At 45.1% G+C, this 21,069-nt stretch overlaps 1 protein-coding gene across 3 annotated transcripts in view; it reads right to left on the reverse strand.

Moving 5' to 3' along the window:
• Window positions 1–21,069, reverse strand: part of RALGAPA2 (Ral GTPase activating protein catalytic subunit alpha 2) — a 278,035-nt gene that overhangs the window by 177,354 nt on the left and 79,612 nt on the right. For 2 of the 3 annotated variants that reach the window (XM_025001044.2, XM_025001043.2), the window contains exons 12-16: window positions 20,754–20,891; window positions 15,851–15,999; window positions 10,961–11,072; window positions 8,595–8,832; window positions 5,045–5,215 (exon numbers count right to left, since the gene is read on the reverse strand). In XM_025001044.2, coding sequence (XP_024856812.1) covers window positions 5,045–5,215; window positions 8,595–8,832; window positions 10,961–11,072; window positions 15,851–15,999; window positions 20,754–20,891 — 808 coding nt within the window. Of the gene's footprint in view, window positions 1–1,009; window positions 1,151–5,044; window positions 5,216–8,594; window positions 8,833–10,960; window positions 11,073–15,850; window positions 16,000–20,753; window positions 20,892–21,069 lie in introns of all 3 variants that reach the window. The other variant, XM_025001040.2, reaches the window with a different exon arrangement.

Consider the following 21,069-nt stretch of genomic DNA (forward strand, 5'->3'; position numbering starts at 1 on the left):
TTATTCACTATAAATCCTTTTGTTGAGGTGTCCATGCTAATAATTACTTTTGATGCGACAACATCTTAATAAACCAGAAAGGGCAACTATATAAACAATATGTAGCTGAACTCAATTTTAACTGGCTAAAGGCCGGGAATAACATTTCTTTTGAAAATTAGCAATTTTCACCATTGTTATTTTTTTTACTCAAATTGTTTTTACTACTCATTGTTATTTTTCATACTCAATAATCAGTATGAATCTGTGTAAACTGATCATTATTTTATACATGAATATGATTTATTCACTCCAAGGAACTCTAGCCTGCATAACTTTTCCAGTTCATTCATTCTGAGGGAGGCCCAGCAAACACACTAACATTGGCAGGCTCAGAACCACTGTAGAATTTTACGAAGATTCCCTTCCACTATAGGCTCCATATACAAGGCACACAAGGCTGGCATCACTGTTTTCCCCTCTTAAAACTATGGTTCTCTGGACATGTGGACACAAGGGGAGAAGGGGAGGGTGGGATGAATTGAGAGAGTAGCATTGACATATATATACCACTGTGTGTAAAACAGCTAGTGGGAACCTGCTGTATAAAATAAGGAACTCAGCTTGGTGCTCTGTGATGACATAGAGCAGTGGGATGGGGGGGCAGGAGGAAGTCCAATAGGGAGGGGATATATGTATATACAGAGCCGATTCACTTCATTGTACAGCAGAAACTAACACAACATTGTAAATCAATTATATTCCAATAAAAAAAGAAAAAAAGTATGGTTCTCAGCTCAGAATGCAAAGCCCAGATGCAGAGATTCTGCTTGACTATTTAATTGCTACTGAGCATCTAACTACCTAGAAACAATTGACATTCTTTGAAAATAAACGCCAAGTGCAATGGCCAGGCACACATGCGTGAGGCGGGGATATTAACAAAGGAAGGCAGACCCAGGGGCGAGCGAGCAAGCAAGCGGGAGCAGCCCAGGGACACAGTGGGACAGAAGAGACAGTATTACAGTACCTGACAGCCTGTGGGAGCAAGAAGAGTAAGAGAGACCAGGGAAGAGAGCGCTCACGGTGTGGAGGAGGAGTGGGACGCTTTTAGTAGCGGGCAAAGCCTCAGAGAGGTGGGCACAGTTGCTGATAGACTGGCTTCGCTTAGCTTCCAGGAGAGACAAAGCAACAGAGTCAAGTGTCAGAAGAACATCAAGATCTTTCACTTCTTCCTTTTCCTTATTATTATTATTTTTCTGGGCTCGCTTTAAATATTCAAAGGAGGTCACTTCAGACTTTAAAGGAAGTTGGCACAACGCACAGGATTTAATGATAAGTCTCTAAATACAGCCAACTTTCAGTCATGCTGATGGCGAGGAGAACGGGCCATTCACAAATGATCGATCTCCGTTTTGGAATGCCTTTTGTGTTGAGCCTTTCCTTTTTTTTTCTGCTGTGTATCAGATTTGCGTTTGGGTCGTCTGTTTACTTGGGCAGACGTTATAACCAGTTTTCTCTTCTAAAAGGACCCAAACGAAAAGACCATGGTGAGGGAGGGAAGAATCTAACTTAAGATGAAAACTGTTTCATAAATAATCAGGCTTACTGAGAGACGACTGCATTTAAAAGCAAATCACTTCAATTATTCTAATAGCTCAAGAACACATAAAAGTCAACTTGCAGACTCAAGGATCTGACATTTGGGAAAAAAAGTTAAAATCTTCATGAAACACAGCCTTTGAAATCACACTTTATGCTGATTAAGTCCATAATTTCTTACTACAAACTTTAGGATGTTCTTAACTTTTCTATATACTATATATTGCTACTGAAAACCATTTGAGGAAATGAATGGACGTAAGGAGAGAATACGCCTCATACATATGAAACCATCATCAGGAAAACCAGTTTAGTCTTTAAAACACAACTAGGAAGGTTCACTTATTATATTATTTCCACATGATTTTATTTAACATTAATGAAATAGACCTACAAATGGTAGTGAGGCTTTTGCAAAAAGCAAACTTCTTACTTTTCCTGTCTTTTCCCCACTCTCTGACTACCAGAATTCCCAGCTCTAGAGAACTGTCTGCAATGCATAATCATAAACATGTTAGATACTATTTAGGTGAAGACAACTTCTGTGTAAACATCAAACTAACTTGACTTCAAATTTCCTGAAAGATGTGTCCATGTCTCAATGTCAGGGATGCTTCATTTAAAAAGTTTTCCTTTTATAAATCAAATAATTGTGCATTTTCCCAAAATTGATCACTAGATATTTTAGAAATAATAAAATATAGGTTATTTTGTGTGAAAATCTGCTTTAACCATTCACTTTAGACATGTAAGGTTTTAGCATCATTCACACTCAGGAAAACAAGGTCAACTTTTTAATTCTCTAAGATTCTCCCTGCCTGTCCTTTTAAGGTGCAAAAGAGTTAATTCTCTGTTAAATTAATCATCATTTCCTCACTCCACAATTGCTGATTTTATATTTCCCTCTCGCCACTATCACTGACATTTTCTCAGTCTAAGTATAGTCTGTGGGGCAAACTAGAATAATCTTATAATATTCTCTTACTGGGATTAGAAAAAAAGACACTTTCAAATAGGTCTTCCATAATAAACATCTTCATGCTAACAGTGCAAAACCTAATGTCATGAGCTGCTGTTCCCTCATTAAAAGGGGGCCTCTACACAACCAAAATCTACCGTGAGAATATTCTGGGCCTCCTCAGAAGACTAAAGATAAGTAAAAAAAAAATTGAAGTGAGTAAAAATTCTAATATGTAGTCTAGATAGATTACTTTTATAAAACAGTATGATATAGTAAAATCTTCAAAAATCATTGTCTTCACAGGCAACAAAAAAAGTCATAATATTTTAAAATTTTAAAAATATAAAATAGGAAATACACATATATTCATTGTTGTTGTTCAGTCACTTTAGTTGTGTCTGACTCTTTGCTACCCTATGGGCTATATAGCCCATCAGGTTCCTCTGTCCATGGGATTTTCCAGGCAAGAATACTGGAGTGGGCTGCCATGTGTATAAAATATTGGGTTGGCAAAAAAGTTCATTTGTGCTTTTCTGTAAGATTCAATGGAAAATCCAAACAACCTTTTTGGCCAACCCGATACAAGAAGATAATAGATCTGTCCAACTCAATAGCTCTCATCTTCACTATCTGTTAAAGGTTAGGGTTCTAAGTGTTTTTGACTGAATGACTCCTACAAAGGTCAGGTTTATGGTTTTGAAGTGACACACTCTACAAGCGCCTTTACTTGGTTTTACTTGTTTTTGCATGGCTTCTCAGGCAATTGAGAACACTGCCAAACAGGCACAGAGGATTTTCTAAAACCTACCAGCACCTCTACTGTATGGTTGGTCTAGAATACCTGTTGAAAAACGAAGGTGCAATCTCTCCTACGGCTGTGCTTTGGCCAAGTAGTGGCATATAGAACGTGCAACATAGAATCATTTGTCTATGTTAACATGTGAGAGGGTTTCCCTGGACGCTCAGCCGGTAAAGAATCCACCTGCAAGGCAGGAGACCCCAGTTCAATCCCTGGGAGAAGGGAATGGCTTACCCACTCTAGTATTCTTGGACTTCCCTGGTGGCTCAGACAGTAAAGAATCTGCCTGCGATTCGGGAGACCTGGGTTCAACCCCTGGGTCGGGAAGATGCCCTGGAGAAGGAATGGCAACCCGTGTTTTAAAAAGTGCTTTGAATGAGCACTTTTGTCCCCTCTGTAATTCAGGGGTTGAGAGGGGCAACAGGCAGTGTGGGAGGCTCAAGCATGGCATGAACTCCTATTCTGATCCCTTTCAAGGACCCAGTGGTGGAAGAGAGAGAAGAAACTCTTGGATGAGAAAGGAAATAGGTGAGTGAGCCTTCCCAAAGCTGCCTGTTTCCGGGAACTGGGTCTCTCCTCAGGGAGAGGATAAAGGAAGCAGTAAATGAGGGATAATGACCCACAAATATTATCGGAAAAACAATGAGGCAGTTAGGGTTAACGTGTAATATATTTTCATAAAAACAACAGGATTCTAAGGCATCTGTTGGAAGCCTTGACTGAGCACTGGAAATTATGCAGAGTGTCAATGAATCTTTGGTTTATGATCAGAGGAAATTGTGACTTTCTCTCTGTAGTCAACATGCTGAATATCAATTTCAATTGCATGGCATTATTGATGTGAAAAGCAAACCTACATGAATCTGTCTTAACTTTGGCTTTGTTTTTGATGTGGACCATTCTTAAAGTCTTTACTGAATTTGTTTCAATATTGCTTCTGTTTCATATTTTGGTTTTTCTTGGCTGTGAAGCACGTGGGATCTTTAGCACAGGGACTGAACCTGCATCCCTCGCCCTGGAAGGTGACGTCTTAACCACTGGACTGCCACGTAAGTCCCAGACAGGAATCTGTCACTGGGAGGGCTTGCAGCTTTACTTGTTCTTATTAAATACTGTATACAAGCTCATACTAAAGAGTTCTCTCTTTTAAGAATAAAGTGTAGCAACGGTGTGATTAACGGGAGGTTCCCATTCAAGTGCTTATTCATTCTAACTGACTGTATGGTCGTGTAAACAAACATGTAAGGTGCCATTTTCCTAAGAAGCAGAAAACGTAGATTCTTCCTCCAGTCCTGAAAACTAAAGCCTTAATCTCCTTTTCTTTGGTGGACTAAGTTTCCACGCTGTCTTAAGATGAACACTGAACAACAACGCAGCCGGCTGTGCAATTACCAAGAATCCATCTTCCTCAAGGTTCAAACAAAACGCCAATTTTCTCTCTTTTGCACCAAACATCTCACTTAATATTCACATCTCAAGTTCTTTATCATGATGCAGAATTTAGAAATAAATAGTAAAAACCACGATTTGGAAAAGTAGACAGAAAGCTGAAAAGATGTAGTGACATCTCAGTCAGTAAAAGGCCTCGTACTTTAAGTTCTGAGTGGAATTTTAAAGCTGTAAAAAAAATCCTTATAAATCCATTAAAATCCTATAATTCCTATACATCCATTCCATGGAGAAATACTAGGACTTGCGCTTACCGGTTGCCTTCTGGCGGACAACGTTTCTGGCTTTCTCGACCCCTGGCGCCCCGGACGTGGTGGCGCTCCTGAATCTCATGGGCTCGGCCACGGCCACGTCGGGGTGGCTCCGCCAGCTCAGAGAAAAGGACCTCCCCACGGTGCTTCCTTTCTGAGAATCTGGAACACAGCCTATGAGACGAGAAACACAATCCAGGGGCTGGTTTCTTCATGATTCCTCCCCTAGCCCGTGCCGCTCAGCAAACCCCCTACATAGAGTGACGTATAATCAGCAGGTTCTCCTGCAGCAGACTGGGTACCACTTCCTACGCTGCAATTTAGGAGGTGAGTCATCCATCAGGCAACTGAAAATTCCTGTTGCCAAAGTATTTTTCAAGCCCCTTCAGTGGCCTCAAGAAAATTCTCCTATCTTCACAGCACTCATTCCAGTGTACAAAAACATGAATACATCTTTCTCAATGTAAGAACAATGTCAAATGAACTATACCACTGCTCCCTGTGTGTGTTAGTCGCTCAGGCGTGTCTGACTCTTTTCAATCCCGTGGACTATAGCCCACCAGGCTTCTCTGTCCATGGAATTTTTCAGGCAAGAATACTGGAGTGGGTTGCCATTTCCTTCTCCAACTACTGCTCCTGGGACACTCCAAAAAATGCTTCTATAAACCAGAAAACGAGAGATCACTGATTTTAGAGCAGTATTCTGTCCTGCAGACGCAAACCTCTCCACAAATCCCTGAGAGAAATGCACGCCCATAAACTCTAATTATAGTCAAGTGAGCAAAGTCAATGAAATGCTACAAACAATACAAAAATCCTTTTTAAGTGAAGCTCCGAAACAGTAAAATGTTGAAGATCTGGGATTCATCTTTTCTCCTCTCATACTGCTCTAGACAAATATATCAAGTGAGTGGTCAGGGATCAAACGGATACAGAAGAAAAGAGAAAGAGACACTTAGAGGGTTCTGGGCACATGGCTGGCGGATGCCACCTGTGGCTCATTTGCACACCCAGATTCTTCTGAGAGTGTACTTTGTTTCCGTAAGTCTACTGCTTATACAGCAAGGATTTCTACAGTAAATATTTATATCCATTTCTGGAATAAAGCAACATGAATAAATCAGAAATATTTGTCATGGTCATTAAATAACCAAATTTGTTCTGTATCTGTCCATAAATAGCATTTTTTTTTAAGTTGTTTACTTTCCCAAGACAAGCTTATCTCTGACAAGCCTAGGAATCTGTGTTCACATGGTGGAAGGGAAGAGAATATTCTGGGGGTTCAAAGGGAGGGAGGATTATAAGAATTTGAGGAGTTGGGGAATGTGCTGAGTTTTGAGAAGATCCTTACTTTGTCTCAGCCACTCCCTCTATCCTGAAAGGCATCCTCGTCAGGTAGACTCTGCTGGGCTGAGACCCACAGTCTTAGGAAACCAAGTTCTTGGATGGAAGCATCCTGACCCTCCTGGACTCTGGGTTTACACAGAGACCCTCAGAGCTGCTACAGAGGTCACTACAGAGGCCCAGGGCCCAGGCTCTGGGCTCCCTGCCCTGACTTCATCCCATATCTCCACTCTTGTATATTTTTTTTAAGGAAGGGGCTCTGTATAACTTCAATGAGGGAGGAACAAAAAGGGATCTTCTGCCTAAAGTAGGTAAAGACATCATTGCAGTAGACAGTCTAAACCTAAACTGGGATTGGACAGTTTCACTGGAATGCCCCAGACCTCAACTAGCTAGTTTTGGTTTCTCACTGACTTGCTCTTACTAATTGATGCCCCGGGGAGCTACTCACAGACGGCAGTGGAGACATTCTAGGAACCAGTCATGTTAATTACATGTCTCTGCGGCTAACGAATCATTATAATTGGTTCGCACTTCCTGTATCCCACATCCTCTGTCATCCTCTACCCCACTGACTCTGAGCTTCAACACATTACATACTTTGGCAGCAAACACTGGCCAAGCAGAGATCTGAAATGCACTTGAGAATGGGCTTGCCCTCCCGCTGCTCCTGGACCCCTAAGCCATTAGGTGAACAGCTTGAGCAAGCCTGCAGGGGTGAGGAAGCGTGTTCAGCCCCTTCACCTCCACTACTGCAGTTGACAGCTGGCCAGCCCGACAGCAGAGCTGTGAGCAGGTCACAGCCCGGCTGATGGCAGGTGCAGCTGTGAGGCCAGCAGATCCATCCCAGGGAGGCCAACCCCGACTGCCAATCCATAAAATCATAATTTAAATAAACAGCGCTATTTGAAGCCATTATATTTTGGGGTTCTTTGTCACATGGCAAAGCTAACTGACACAACCTGCGCTAAGACCATTGTGGAGGTTGCAGTTGACCACGCCAGATATCATACCCTTTGGGAGTCTTTGGAGGAAAAACTCCTCTCAGATCCTGGGACCTGGAAAAGCCAGGCAGGTAGGCTGTTCACACCTTCTGCCCTCAGTGATGCTCTGATGCTACCCTGTTGATGATCAGAGTCAAATCTGCCCCCTCCCTGCCTCCCCGTGCAGCCCCGAGGCTCTTCACCTGCATCCTTGCATTTTATCCACCTGCTGCAGCTCCAACACTGTTCATTCTGTCCCAGTATCCTTACATACTTTATCTACTGCATTACGTGTATTTCTATGAGCAGACTCAAAATGGTTACATAATAAGCTGGAGGACAGGGAATTAACCCAAGGACTGTGTCACAGCCTTAAAAAACATTAACAAGGATGGACTTCCAAAGTGTCATCTCAACAGACACCATCACTGATGTTCCCAGCTGGATCTGACTCCAGGTCTCACTATAGTTCTCACCCTGAAACAGAACAAAGCTAAACAACTCCATGGGAAGCACTGAATCCTCCACCTTCCCCATGAAGGTAGCAGAAAGATGACAAATATTGGCGTGTCTTGAGCGGGACTTGTCTGGCTTTGATTTTCAGCTTTACCACTTCTTAGCTGTGTGATCCCTCAAACAGGCCGATCACTATGGACTCTGTTCTTGAGTGTCTGATCTGTGATGTGGGGAGAGTGGCATGCATTTCACAGCCTCCTGTGAGGGTGACAGCAGAGAAGGTGTCCCCGCCTCCACTGCTATCACTACAGCTCTCAGTCCTCCTCCTCCCTCTTCCTTCCCCCACAGCCCCTGCATCCATCCATCATCCTTAGGAAGGGGACACAGAGCTAGGATATGTGACTGAATGCCACTGTTAAAAAGACACCATTGGTTCAGCTGATGCAATTCCATGCAATGACTGCCTGGAGTTTAATATACACTCCTACTCAGCCTCAGACTTCCCAGGTGGTGCTAGTGGTAAAGAACCCGCCTGGCAATGCAGGAGACATGGAGACGTGGGTTCGATCCCTTGGTCAGGAAGATCCCCTGGAGGAGGGCATGGCAACCCACATCAGTATTCTTGCCTGGGGAATCCCTTGGACAGAGGGGCCTGGCAGGCTACAGTCTATAGGGTCGGAAAGAGTAGGACACGACTGGAGCGACTTAGCATGCATGCATACACTCAGCTCAGACACCTGGGGTCACCAGAGGGGCCAGAGATGGAATACCTTTGCCTCGCTGTTTCTTTTCCTTCTGTTCACTTAACTTGTCCAGAGGTAGATTGGTCATCTCAACTCCATACACGGTCCTGGCCAGCACAGCCGTCAAGGAGTCCATGATGCTGGCCCATTCGTGGATCAGCTCCTCCCAGTCCGTGAGGGAGGAGAGCACCCCGAGAAAGTCGTCCCAGAGCTCCCGGGAGACGTACACACAGAGGTTTGCTCGGATCCAGGCCACTATGAGCGTCTGAAAACGATGGATCGATGAAAGAATTCAATTGTCACTTGGAAGAAGTGTGCTTTTGACAAAATACTTAAAATTACTATTAGTATGGTGAAAGTGAAAGAGGAGAGTGAAAAAGTTGGCTTAAAGCTCAACATTCAGAAAACAAAGATCATGGCATCCGGTCCCATCACTTCATGGCAAATAGATGGGGAAACAGTGGAAACAGTGGCAGACTTTATTATTTTGGGTTCCAAAATCACTGCAGATGGTGACTGCAGCCATGAAATTAAAAGACGCTTACTCCTTGGAAGGAAAGTTATGACCAACCTAGACAGCATATTAAAAAGCAGAGACATTACTTTGCCAACAAAGGTCCATCTAGTCAAGGCTATGGTTTTTCCAGTGGTCATGTATGGATGTGAGAGTTGGACTGTGAAGAAAGCCGAGCGCCAAAGAATTGATGCTTTTGAACTGTGGTGTTGGAGAAGACTCTTGAGAGTCCCTTGGACTGCAAGGAGATCCAATCAGTCCATTCTAAAGGAGATCAGTCCTGGGTGTTCATTGGAAGGACTAGTGCTAAAGCTGAAACTCCAGTACTTTGGCCACCTCATGCGAAGAGTTGACTCATTGGAAAAGACTCTGATGCTGGGAGGGATTGGGGGCAGAAGGAGAAGGGGACAGCAGAGGATGAGATGGCATCACCGACTCGATAGACATGAGTTTGAGTAAACTCCAGGAGTTGGTGATGGACAGGGAGGCCTGGCGTGCTGCGATTCATGGGGTCACAAAGAGTCAGACACGACTGAGCGACTAAACTGAACTGAAGTAGAATCTTAAAGTAAAAAGTGTTTTGGGTATTGAGTTTAATTTCTGAAAATGCATCTGGTCAATGGCAATCAAGACTTGAGCTACTGTGAAATCAGTTATCATTTTGAACAAAGATACTGATTCAAAACGATGCTAGTATCTGAGGCTGGTCCTGGCGGGACCTGGGGAGCCTGTTCTGTCTTCTGAGACACTCTTGCCCCCATCTCTGCAGGGACCTCTCCCACAGGTAAACCTCCACCTGCCCCAGCTCCTGCCTGACTTGCAGCAGATGACTCATGCAGACCCTCTGCCCACCAGGCCCCAGTCTTCTCAGCTCCTCCCCTGGATGCTGGACGGGCACCAAGGGGGCCTTGCTCTACCAGGCATGCCCCCCACCCTGCTCCCAGCCTCCTCCTCAACCTCTGTACTTCTGTTAACCCCACGTTACCTTGACCCCCTGCCCATCCAACTTCCCCAGCTCCTACCCATAAGCATGGAAACATGATCCAATCCTTACTTATCGCAAAAAAAAAAAACAAAAACCTCACAAAGTTACCTTGAATCCTGTGAACCCTGATGCCCCCTTGAGCTACAGCCCTTTCTTCCCCTTTTGAAGCAAATTTATTAAAAGAACTGTCTGCACTCATCTATCTTCCACACTCATCCATGTTCCACACTCACTCCACCCTCTGCCAGCCCACCTTCCACCTGGGTCTTGGTCCCCATTCTCGTGGCTCCAGGGCCATCTGCTCACTGTTTAGCCCAGACATCTCTGCTGGCTTCCAGACCTTTCTATCTGCTCCCTGGCGGCCCACGTGCACGTCCTGTGGGCACCATCCTTCATCTCCACCATCAGGGAGATGGCCTTCTTTCTCTGACACATCCCCTCTTCCCAGGTGATCCCACTCAGTCCTGAGGCTTTAAACACAATCGCTAAGCACACCGACAGCCCTCACAACTGCATTCCTATCTTAACATCTCCCATCCTATCCACACACCCGTGCTCTGTCCATCCTGCACCTCTTCAAATCTACCTGGCCTGAGACCAAGACCATCAGCACTTGTTGTCTTCCTAACTTCTAGTAACCTTAAGGAAATCAAAAGAGGAAGCAGATGGCAGAGAGGTGGGAAGGCCTAAAGGCCCAGCACTAACCATAAAGACTGATTACAACCCTCAAGAGAACATTCAAGAAGGAAATTTTCTAGTTAAATTTCTAGAAACTTTTTAAAGGCAGTCCAATTTTACTCTTGAAACTCTCAATGATTAAAACTGATTTGCTGAAAAAATCCGATTCATTTCTTACATTTGCAGTGTTTTAATTAAAAAAACAAAAAGACTTACCCTAAACAGTAACCCTGCCAAGCTCTGGGCAAACAAGTCCTTGATTTGTTTATCCTTTGGCTTCTGCATGACAGCTTCTGTTATCCTGAGCAGTATTTGCAACATCTGTTCCCTGGAGCACCCAAAATAAAAACTCATGTTATTAATCACACCTCCAAAGCACTTACACATATAGGTACAAGAAATTCTTGTAAGAATTCAGCAAAATGGATAATCACGTGTTATTCAAAAGTATAAAAAACGCTGAGCACTGAAGAATTGATGCTTTTGAATTGTGGTGTTGGAGAAGACTCTTGAGAGTCCCTTGGACTGCAAGGAGATCCAACCAGTCCATCCTAAATGATATCAGTCCTGAATATTCATTGGAAGGACTGATGCTGAAGCTGAAACTCCAATACTTCGGCCACTTGATGCAAAGAACCAACTCATTGGAAAAGACCCTGATTCTGGGAAAGGTTAAAGGCAGGAGGAAAAGGGGATGACAGAGGATGAGATGGTTGGATAGCATCACCAACACAATGGACATGAGTCTGAATAGGCTCCAGGAGTTGGTGATGGACAGGGAAGCCTGGCGTGATGCAGTCCATGGGGTCGCAAAGAATTGGACATGACTGAGAGACTGAACTCAACTGAAGTGAATTCAAAAGTATCTGAATGCCAATTACAGAATGAACACCATACTTATCAAAATAAACTACTTTATGTTACCATGGTTCAACAAGTATATCTCCTATGCCCAAATCAACAGACAGGACCACAAGGGTCTCACCCCAGCCTGACTCCCTCCCCTTGTAAAAACGGGGGTGAGGCTGTTTCTCCAGCTGTATCGGCCCCTTGAAGGCATTCAGCGGAGAGCTGTGCTTAGGTGAACTTAAGCAGCACTCTTACATTTTCACATCCATGATTTTACCTAACCTGAGAAGTCTGACTATTGTGATGGAAAATAATGTGGACTTTCTGGGGAGGTCTGCAGCTGGCAGTGTCAGGTGGCCAAGCCCCACAGCACTCCCACAGGTAGGAAGGAGGGCTGGGAAGGGTCATCACTAGGTGCTCAGGCCATGGAGCTTTCTGCCTCGAAGACCCCAACTCTGTGCACAGCGCTGCCCCCCTCTACTGCTGAAGGTCACCACACCTCCATCACAGCGCTCTATGGAGAAGGGGTTTTATGTGAAAGGTCTTTAAAGAGTATAAAACACTAGGGACAGGAAATAACACCTCCCATTGTGATTGCTGTTGTTCAGTCACTAAGTCGTGTTTTCCTGATCCCATGGACTACAGCCTGCCAGGCTTCCCAAGATAGAACTCTGCATAGGCAGCAGTCTTCAGGGAAGAAAGCCCATATATTTCCTTTCTATATCATGGAGTCATTTATCCTGAGCCCTTTGTTGTTGTTCAGTCACTCATTTGTGTCTTCACGACCCCATGGACTGCAGCACACCAGGCTTGCCGGTCCTTCACCAACTCCCAGAGTTTGCTCAAACTCACGTCCATTGAGTCCGTGATGCCATCCAACCATCTCATCCTTTGCCGTCCCCTTCTCCTCCTGCCCTCAATCTTTCCCAGCATCAGGGTCTTTTCCAACGAGTCAATTCTTCGCATCAGGTTGCCAAAGTATTGGAGCTTCAGCTTCAGCATCAGTCCTTCCAATGAATATTCAGGGTTGATTTTCTTCAGGATTTACTGGTTGGATCTCCTTGCAGTCCAAGGGACTCTCAAGAGTCTTCTCCAGCACCAGAGTTCAAAAGCATCAATTCTTTGGCACTCAGCTTTCTTTATGGCTCAACTCTGTGATATGGTGACAAATTCTCTCGCAACAGCCAGAGGGCGTTTTTCTCTTACAGCTGAGTTACATCCTTCATGTGTTTCCCCAGATGCCATGGAAACAGAGAACAGGTTATCTTCTGCATAAGGGACAGAAATCACCAGGTCCCTTTAACTACTTGTTCAAGGTCTTGTGCATGAATCACTTGTTCATCCTTGGAAGTTTGTGCTCATCAGCAATAAAACCAAGAATCGGTCCAGGTCGGATAATGAGATCTCAAATCTCGGTTCCTTTAGACCGCTCTCACGTTCCTGCATGTCGAAACAGTGTTTTCTATGAACACCGTGCTGGATCCCATTCTGCTACTCTAGGGTCTCCTGCCCTCCTGTGGGTGACCCTGTCTGACTCCCATCCCAGTCTCTGTAGGCACCCCCACTGAGCCTGCCCACCAGGCCCCTAATCCAGGGATCTTGCAAGCTCGGGAGAAGAGCTCTGGGGTCAGGCGGGCCTATGCACACATGCCTGGAACAGCTGGCAACTTTGAGGAGGACGAGGGAAGAAACGCTGCAGGGCTGGGGACAGCCGGTGGCCCACCCTGTCCAGGGTCCCCACGGCCTTGTCACAGCCGGAGGGCTGTGTGCCTTCTGTGATGCTCAAGTGAAAGAAAAAGAGCCCCATCCATACCATCCGGCAAACTGAGAACAAGAAAAATGGTAACTTTCCAATAAAACCCCAGTCCCAGTCACTGCTATCAACAACAGAGTCCTGACGGAGGCTTAGGGGGACACGGACAAGGGGACAGGTTTAACCTCTGAACCTGAGAAAACTTGGGAACCACATTCCCACACAGAGTCTCCTGGAAGAGAATGCGGGTGCAAAACGACCTCTGGTTTGGCAAATTCTTTGGTCACAGCTCTGACTTTCGCTTGCTCCTCTGTGTTTTGTGAAACACTGGCAGAAGTGGGCTGGGGAGGGTGGCGGTGGGGGGACAGCTCTTCCTGTCTCTTCGTTTTCTACTTCATCCTCATCTCTTTGCACACCTGCCCAGCCCCATACAAGCTGTCCCCTCTTTCGGAGTCACTTCTCAGCACCTCCCAGGCTACAGCCTGGTCTGGGCCACAGAGGCTGGGCTCCCCGCGCTGTCTCTCCTTCCCGTGGCACACACGTACATCGGGTGGCGTCACATTCTCACATACAAGCGGAGGTGGCAGGAGCCTCCCTGCAGCCTGAGGGCCCTGGCCACTGGCTGCTCCCTCCCACCCACCCACTGCCCAGCATCCACCTCACCACACTGGCTGCCGTCTCATCCTGCCCGGATCCACCAGGCCTGCGACCTGCAATTCCTCCCCGTGGGGATGCTCTTCCTTCCCGGCCCCACTCAGAGAGGCCTCCCCAGCCTCCAGGCTGCCCACCCCAGCTCCACTGCTGGACCTGCCTGACCTGGCCCCTGGGTTCCTCACACCTCTCAGGCCCATGAGGACCGAGGCCCCTCAAAGGGCAGGGACCCGGTTCGTCGAGTTCACCCTCCATCCTCAGAGGAGAAAGCACCCAAGTTATTTATCAGATGAAAGAAGGGAGGGAGGGAATTCAGGGCTTGTCTGGTGCTTCAACACACAGGAGGGTCTGCTGCTGGGGGAATCAATCACGTTCCAGGCTATGCTCTGAGGACTTTTTTCTTGGTGAGTATTTTAATCTATACCAATATTTTGATTTTTTAAATACTTTTACCTGGAAATCTCTGAATTATTAAACAAACAGAGAGTTGTTTCATTTTCTAGAATTTTCACCCTCAAAAAGATGGTCAAAAATACCAAAATATTACTGACACTGGTACACAGAACTCATAAGAGTTTTCAAAGGAAAGAAAGGCATCAGAAACACTTGATACAGTTGGTGGAAGGGGCAGGCATTTCAGCCAAAAGCTGTCAGCGTCGCTCATACGTTCATCACTGACACAGCTGTGAACTCTTGTTAAAATCGCCTTGCTCACCCCTGTAATGTTTTAATGATGGCTTCTCGGTTTAAAAGTCTGGGAAAGATGACCCCAGAAGGTACAGCTTCGAATGATCCTTTTTTGATGCTGGGGGTTCCTGAATTTGTGAATGTTCTGCCCAGTCTGCTTCCTCCGGGCCCACCCCCTCCTCACCTGAGAAAGAGAAGGGCCAGACCTGATACCCCGGAGGTCCCGCTGGCTCAGTCCTGCTGCATCCCTGTGATTTCCCCAGACAGACCCTCCCATGGCTCCCTGAGCGCCGGCTCCACCATCCAGACCATAGGCTGGAAATGGGGACCCCGAGCACTTCTCGGGGGCAGGTGCCCCCGAGGGTCTGACTGTAGGGAGGATGCTGACAGCGGCCAGGCAGGTGGGGGGGGGGCACTGCTTGGGTGGGAGGGACTTGCAAGGACTGGACTGGAGAAGCAGAAGTATTACTACGAGGCTACCCTCCTCACACAGGAGGGAAGAGGAAGGGGTGATGGGCTCCGAGGCTATTGTCTGAACTGAGAACCCTGGGAGCACCCCATGGGCTGGAGGGATGCACAGACGCCCATCACAGGAAACTCTCATGCACTGCTTACCTCTGGGGTATCATCAACACAAAGACACCAAACAAAAAACCAGCAAGCAGGAAGGAAACACTTCACGTGAGCACATTTCACGACACCACTGCATTTCAGTGCCCTCTGACGATGGATCACTTAAAACAATCATTTTCCCAAAATGAATTTAGAACTTCAACTTTACAGCAATAAAATCAGCTTAAAAGCGTTTTGGAGTGATTAGCCAACGCTCCCGGGATTATGGATTATGATATCATTAACCACCAGTTACCGCTTTTGGACAAAACTTGCTTGATGACAGGTTAAAATGCAAGAATCTACTATTATGTCATAGGATTGCTTACTCTTAATTTGAGATTAAAAAAAAAACCAATAATGAAAACAAATGAACAACCAAAGTACTGGATACTTACCTTCATAATTCACTGAAATGTTACAGAAGACTGATTATCATCTCATGGTTCACTTTGTAAACCTATTTAATAAGTGGAGGCTTTCACATTTTTAATCATTACGTTGAAAACAGAAACATCTGTTTTACGATATTAATTAATTGAAAATACACTCACCAGGTCGTTTTATTCATTGTCAGCTCCATTATCATGCGCCTAAAGATAATCAGAACAGCTTTGCAGGCATCAACTTGCTCCTTCAAGAGCATGGGAACCTCCACACAAGGCTCCAGCAAAAAGACGTTTGCAGCATTTGTCAGAAATACCTTAAAACCAACAAGCGTTATGTGAGAAAATACAAGTAAACAGATTTTGGTGTGTGTGTGCTCAGTAGTGTCTGACTCTTGCAACTCCATGGACTGTAACCCCCCAGGCTCCTCTGTCCATGGAATTTCCCAGGTAAGAACACTGGCGTGGGTTGTCATTTCTTTCTCTAAGGGATCTTACTGACCCAGGGATCAAACTCACGTCTCTTGTATCTAGTGCATTGGCAGGTGGATGGATTCTTTACCACTGTGCCACCCGGAAAGCCTCAGTTCACCCCTTAGAACACACAGTTCACCCCTTAGAATCGATTTAATACTGACATCTGAAAGACCAGAAAAATAACAGCTATCACTTAGGGCCTTCCCAGGTGGCTCAGCAGTAGAGAATCCACCTGCCAATGCAGGAGACACAGGTTTGATCCTTGGGTGTGGAATTTCCCCTGAAGAAGAGAATGGCTACCCACTCCAGTATTCGTGCCTGGGAAATCCCATGGATAGAGGAGCCTGGTGGGCTACAGTCCATGGGTCACAAAGAGTTGTACACAACTAAGCACACACACACATTAATATTGCAACTTTGCAAACATTTGAGGTAGAAAGGCTTCTGGAGATTTCTTTTTGACATCCTCTAAGACAGGTCCCATCACTTCATGGGAAATAGATGGGGAAACAGTGGAAACAGTGTCAGACTTTATTTTTTTGGGCTCCAAAATCACTGCAGATGGTGACTGCAGCCATGAAACTAAAAGATGCTTACTCCTTGGAAGGAAAGTTATGACCAACCTAGATAGCATATTCAAAAGCAGAGACATTACTTTGCCAACAAAGGTCCATCTAGTCAAGGCTATGGTTTTTCCAGTGGTCATGTATGGATGTGAGAGTTGGACTGTGAAGAAAGCCGAGCACTGAAGAATTGATGCTTTTGAACTGTGGCGTTGGAGAAGACTCTTGAGAGTCCCTCGGACTGCAAGGAGATCCAACCAGTCCATTCTGAAGAAGATCAGCCCTGGGATTTCTTTGGAAGGAATGATGCTAAAGCTGAAACTCCACTACTTTGGCCACCTTATGCGAAGAGTTGACTCATTGGAAAAGACCCTGATGCTGGGAGGGATTGGGGGCAGGAGGAGAAGGGGATGACAGAGGATGAGATGGCTGGATAGCATCACTGACTCGATGGACGTGAGTCTGAGTGAACTCTGAGAGTTGGTGATGGACAGGGAGGCCTGGCGTGCTGCGATTCATGGGGTCGCAAAGAGTCGGACACAACTGAGCGACTGAACTGAACTGAAGACAGGAACATCATCTGTGGGTAAGTATTCCTGGTGGAGTATGGGTGGGTAGGGGGGCGGGTGGGCAGGGAAGGCAGGGGCACAGTGGTCAGACAGTGGCTGGAAAAAATGACCTGATTCTCGCTGAGTCTCCACCTTTGCTGACTTGAAGGCCTTGCTGACAGGAGGCAGCCAGTGCCACCCAAGGGGCAGCCAGCAAGTGGGCAAAAGCACATGGCCAACACTGCCCATCTTCCAGAAACATGTATTTCCAATATGAGAAAAACGTAATGCCGCAGAATACAAAACTCAAGGGAATCTTAGGATAAAAACTGAGACATCAAAAAAATATAGGTAGTCCACCAAGCGCCCTGTGCTCTGCCTCATACCTTTAGGAAACAAGTTTCCTGTCCTATACCAACAGTGATGCGAAGAGCTGACTCATTTGAAAAGACCCTGATGCTGGGAAAGATTGAAGGCAGGAGGAGAAGGGAATGACAGAGGATGAGATGGTTGAATGGCATCACCAACTCAATGGACATGAGTTTGAGCAAGCTCCAGGAGTTGGTGATGGACAGGGAGGCTTGGCATACTGCGGTCTGTGGGGTTTCAAAGAGTCAGACACAACTGAGCAACTGAACTGAACCATCAGTAGAGAACTGGGAGAAGCAGGGGTCCAGGCTGCCCTGTAGGGAGCCACTGCTCTGCTGCAACAGAGCAATGTGCTATCGTTTACGTGGATGACACCCTGAACCCTCGAGTCAGGACATTCTGAGCTGTCAACTCGGTGACGAGGATGGATCCTCTCTCCCTTCTAGAGCTACAGTCCCTCTTGATTCTTTCTGTTCAACAGCACAAACACCAAGGATCTGGGGACAAGCAGAGCTGGCTCACTTTGGATGAAATCCATTTAATACGACATCTCAAAACAGATGCACAAACTAACCAGGGGAAATGAACACACTCAAAAGTCAAGAGGGCAAACTAAAATGTTGGCAGCCTCTGTGACTATTTTATGTGAGATTAAAAATGTATCATGTCTCAATCTTCTAGGAAGAATCACAAAATAAGCACTATAACAGCTGATAACAGATGATAGCAGCAATTGTGAAGAATTTACTAGCCTTCAAGTTAAGAAAAAAGAAAGCAAAGAACCTTTAGACTAACAAACTATAGCAGTTTGAGTGACAATGTTTTTTTTTTTTTAAGTGTACCATAGATGGTATATTGCAATACAGATCCTTTTTAATTCATGTACTTGGCTTCTTGATTGAATTTTAAACCTTTGCAAATTCCAAAGTGAGGTGTCTTCATATAGTATACTTCTTTCATTTTATTTTTTAAAAAAATATAAAAAATGCAAGCTAGGGACTTCCATGGTAGTCTACTAGTTAAGACTTCGCTTTCTAATGCAGGGGGTATGGGTTCAATCCCTGGTTGGGGAGCTAAGATCCCACATGCCTTGAGGTAAAAAAAAACAAAATATATTTAAAAAGAGGCAATATTATAACAAATTCAATAAAGACTTTTTAAAAAATGGTCCACATAAAAAAAGTCTTTTAAAAAAATGCCAGCTCCTTGAGTATTTATTACCATGTTAGCATCAGTTAGAAAAAAAAAAATCAACAAAACTAATATATCCAAATTGTACTTGTCAAAGCAACTATAAAACAGTCTCATCTTATCAAACCTCCATTTGGCTGCTTTTTGCTAATTAACCAAGTCAAGGACCAAAGTACTTGATGAAATGAGAACAAAAACAGCTGTTTAAATCCAAACTGAAAAAAATTTTAAAGCTGTAGAGCTATATAATCAAGTCGAAATATTTTTCCTGGTTCATATAAATAGATATAACTTCTTCTAGAAAACAAATAACTCACCTGAACTCAGGGTAAAAATAGGCACTTGCAACCCTATGGGCTGACTGCAGGATGGCTAACCATGGCAACTGGGCAGTGAGCTGGAAGGAAGGGGCAGGACAGGGACTCCTGAGAGCGTCCTCTAATGGGTGCACAGATGACGCTGATGAGCTGAGCCAACGTTCTCTGAAGCTATTCAAGTAAAATCATCTTGATTTTTTAAAAGCGAATTTCAGATTATTTGCCAAATTTCAATGAAAAAGGAGAAAATTCATTAGTTACAGTATGTGCTGTATGCTGTGCTTAGTCACTCAGTCGTGTCCAGCTCTTTGTGACCCCACGGACTGTAGGCTGCCAGGCTCCTCTGTCCACAGGATTCTCCAGGCAAGAACACTGGAGTGGGTTGCCATGCCCTCCTCCAGGGGATCTTCCCAACCCAGGGATCGAACCCAGGTCTCCTGCATTGCAGATGGATTCTTTACCATCTGAGCCACCAGGGAAGCCCAAGAATACTGGTGTAGGTAGCTTATCCCTTCTGTGGGGGATCTTCCAGACCCAGGAACTGAACCAGGTCTACTGCACTGCAGGCAGATTCTTTACCAGCTGAGCTACCAGGGAAGGCCCATAATTACAGTATATGAAACTGCTAATTAACTTGAAAACCAAAAGGATCCCATGATAAGGAATCCTCTCAAGAGACAGATGATAAACACAGCATCACTGAAAACTGGGTACCATGCACGCCACACCCATGAGTGCCTTCCCCAGACCCTAAGCCTGGCCTTTGCGTGGGAGGCTTAACTGGACAGCTGAATGTAGATATGGGAAGGAGGGTGGAAGGCCAGGGAGCAGGGGAAAGAGAGTGACCCTGTGTTTTCACTTATACTTCTGACAACCTTCAAACTGGATGGGACCCGAGAGATAAAGCCCCAATCCCTATTTTTGAGATAAAGTCTCCAAGTCTGGGGAGACTGAGTGATAGGCAAAGTTGCTCTTTCCAATGTTCCCAAATAGCATTGGTGCTACTTCATATATTTATTCAGATAAATGTTTAAAAATCACTGCATTAATCAGTATTCTTCATAAACAGGCAATTTTTAAGATGCATATAACTTATTACATAATCACCAAGCTTCTCTTACAAATTAGAATCCAGGAAACTCTGTGCTCAGTTGTGTCTAACTCCTTGCAACCCCATGGACCATAGCCTGCCAGGCTCCTCTGTCCATGGGATTCTCCAGGCAAGAATACTGGAGTGGGTCGCCATTCCCTTCTCTAAGGTAGGGCTTCCCTTGTGGCTCAGCTGGTAACTCTACTTTTTTATCTCAGTCATTTTTTTTTTTAATCTGTCATTGAGCTTAAATCTCAGTCATTTTGCATTCACTGTATAACAACCCCTTTCAGAAAACTGTAACCAGTTCAGATGTCTCCTTTGACTAAAAAAAAAACAAAAACTTTACAAATTGAAGGTGGGTAATCAGGAAGTAAATTAAGGATGAGAATTTAAGGGCTGTTTACTCATGCATAGCTAAGAAGATCACCAAGCTTTATAATGACATTACCCCAATAAACAAAACATTCAAACTGAAATCTGCTGGGGGCCCTCCCATCTGCGGCCTGCGTGTACCTGCAGCATTGCCTGGGCCCCAGCCTTCACGTTCTTATTCTCCTCTTCCATCACACACCCTCTGCTCATGGCACTGGTGAAGGAGTAAGACCGTCCCCAACTGGAAGACCGCTTGTGACTGGAACCTTCAGAAGAGGTCTTTGGAAGACAACAGTCAGTCAGCAGAGTGGGAGAAGGACAGGTCACGTATTTAATTCCTTACGCTCATGAGAATTCATGAGATTACAGGTTTTACATCCATGCCTCTTTTCCACTGTGTTCACCATTGTACATCCATCACCTAAAATAGTACTGAGTGCTCAGTACGTGCTAAAGA

Source organism: Bos taurus, chromosome 13 (genome assembly GCF_002263795.3).
Source record: "Bos taurus isolate L1 Dominette 01449 registration number 42190680 breed Hereford chromosome 13, ARS-UCD2.0, whole genome shotgun sequence".
Classification (NCBI taxonomy): domain Eukaryota; kingdom Metazoa; phylum Chordata; class Mammalia; order Artiodactyla; family Bovidae; genus Bos; species Bos taurus.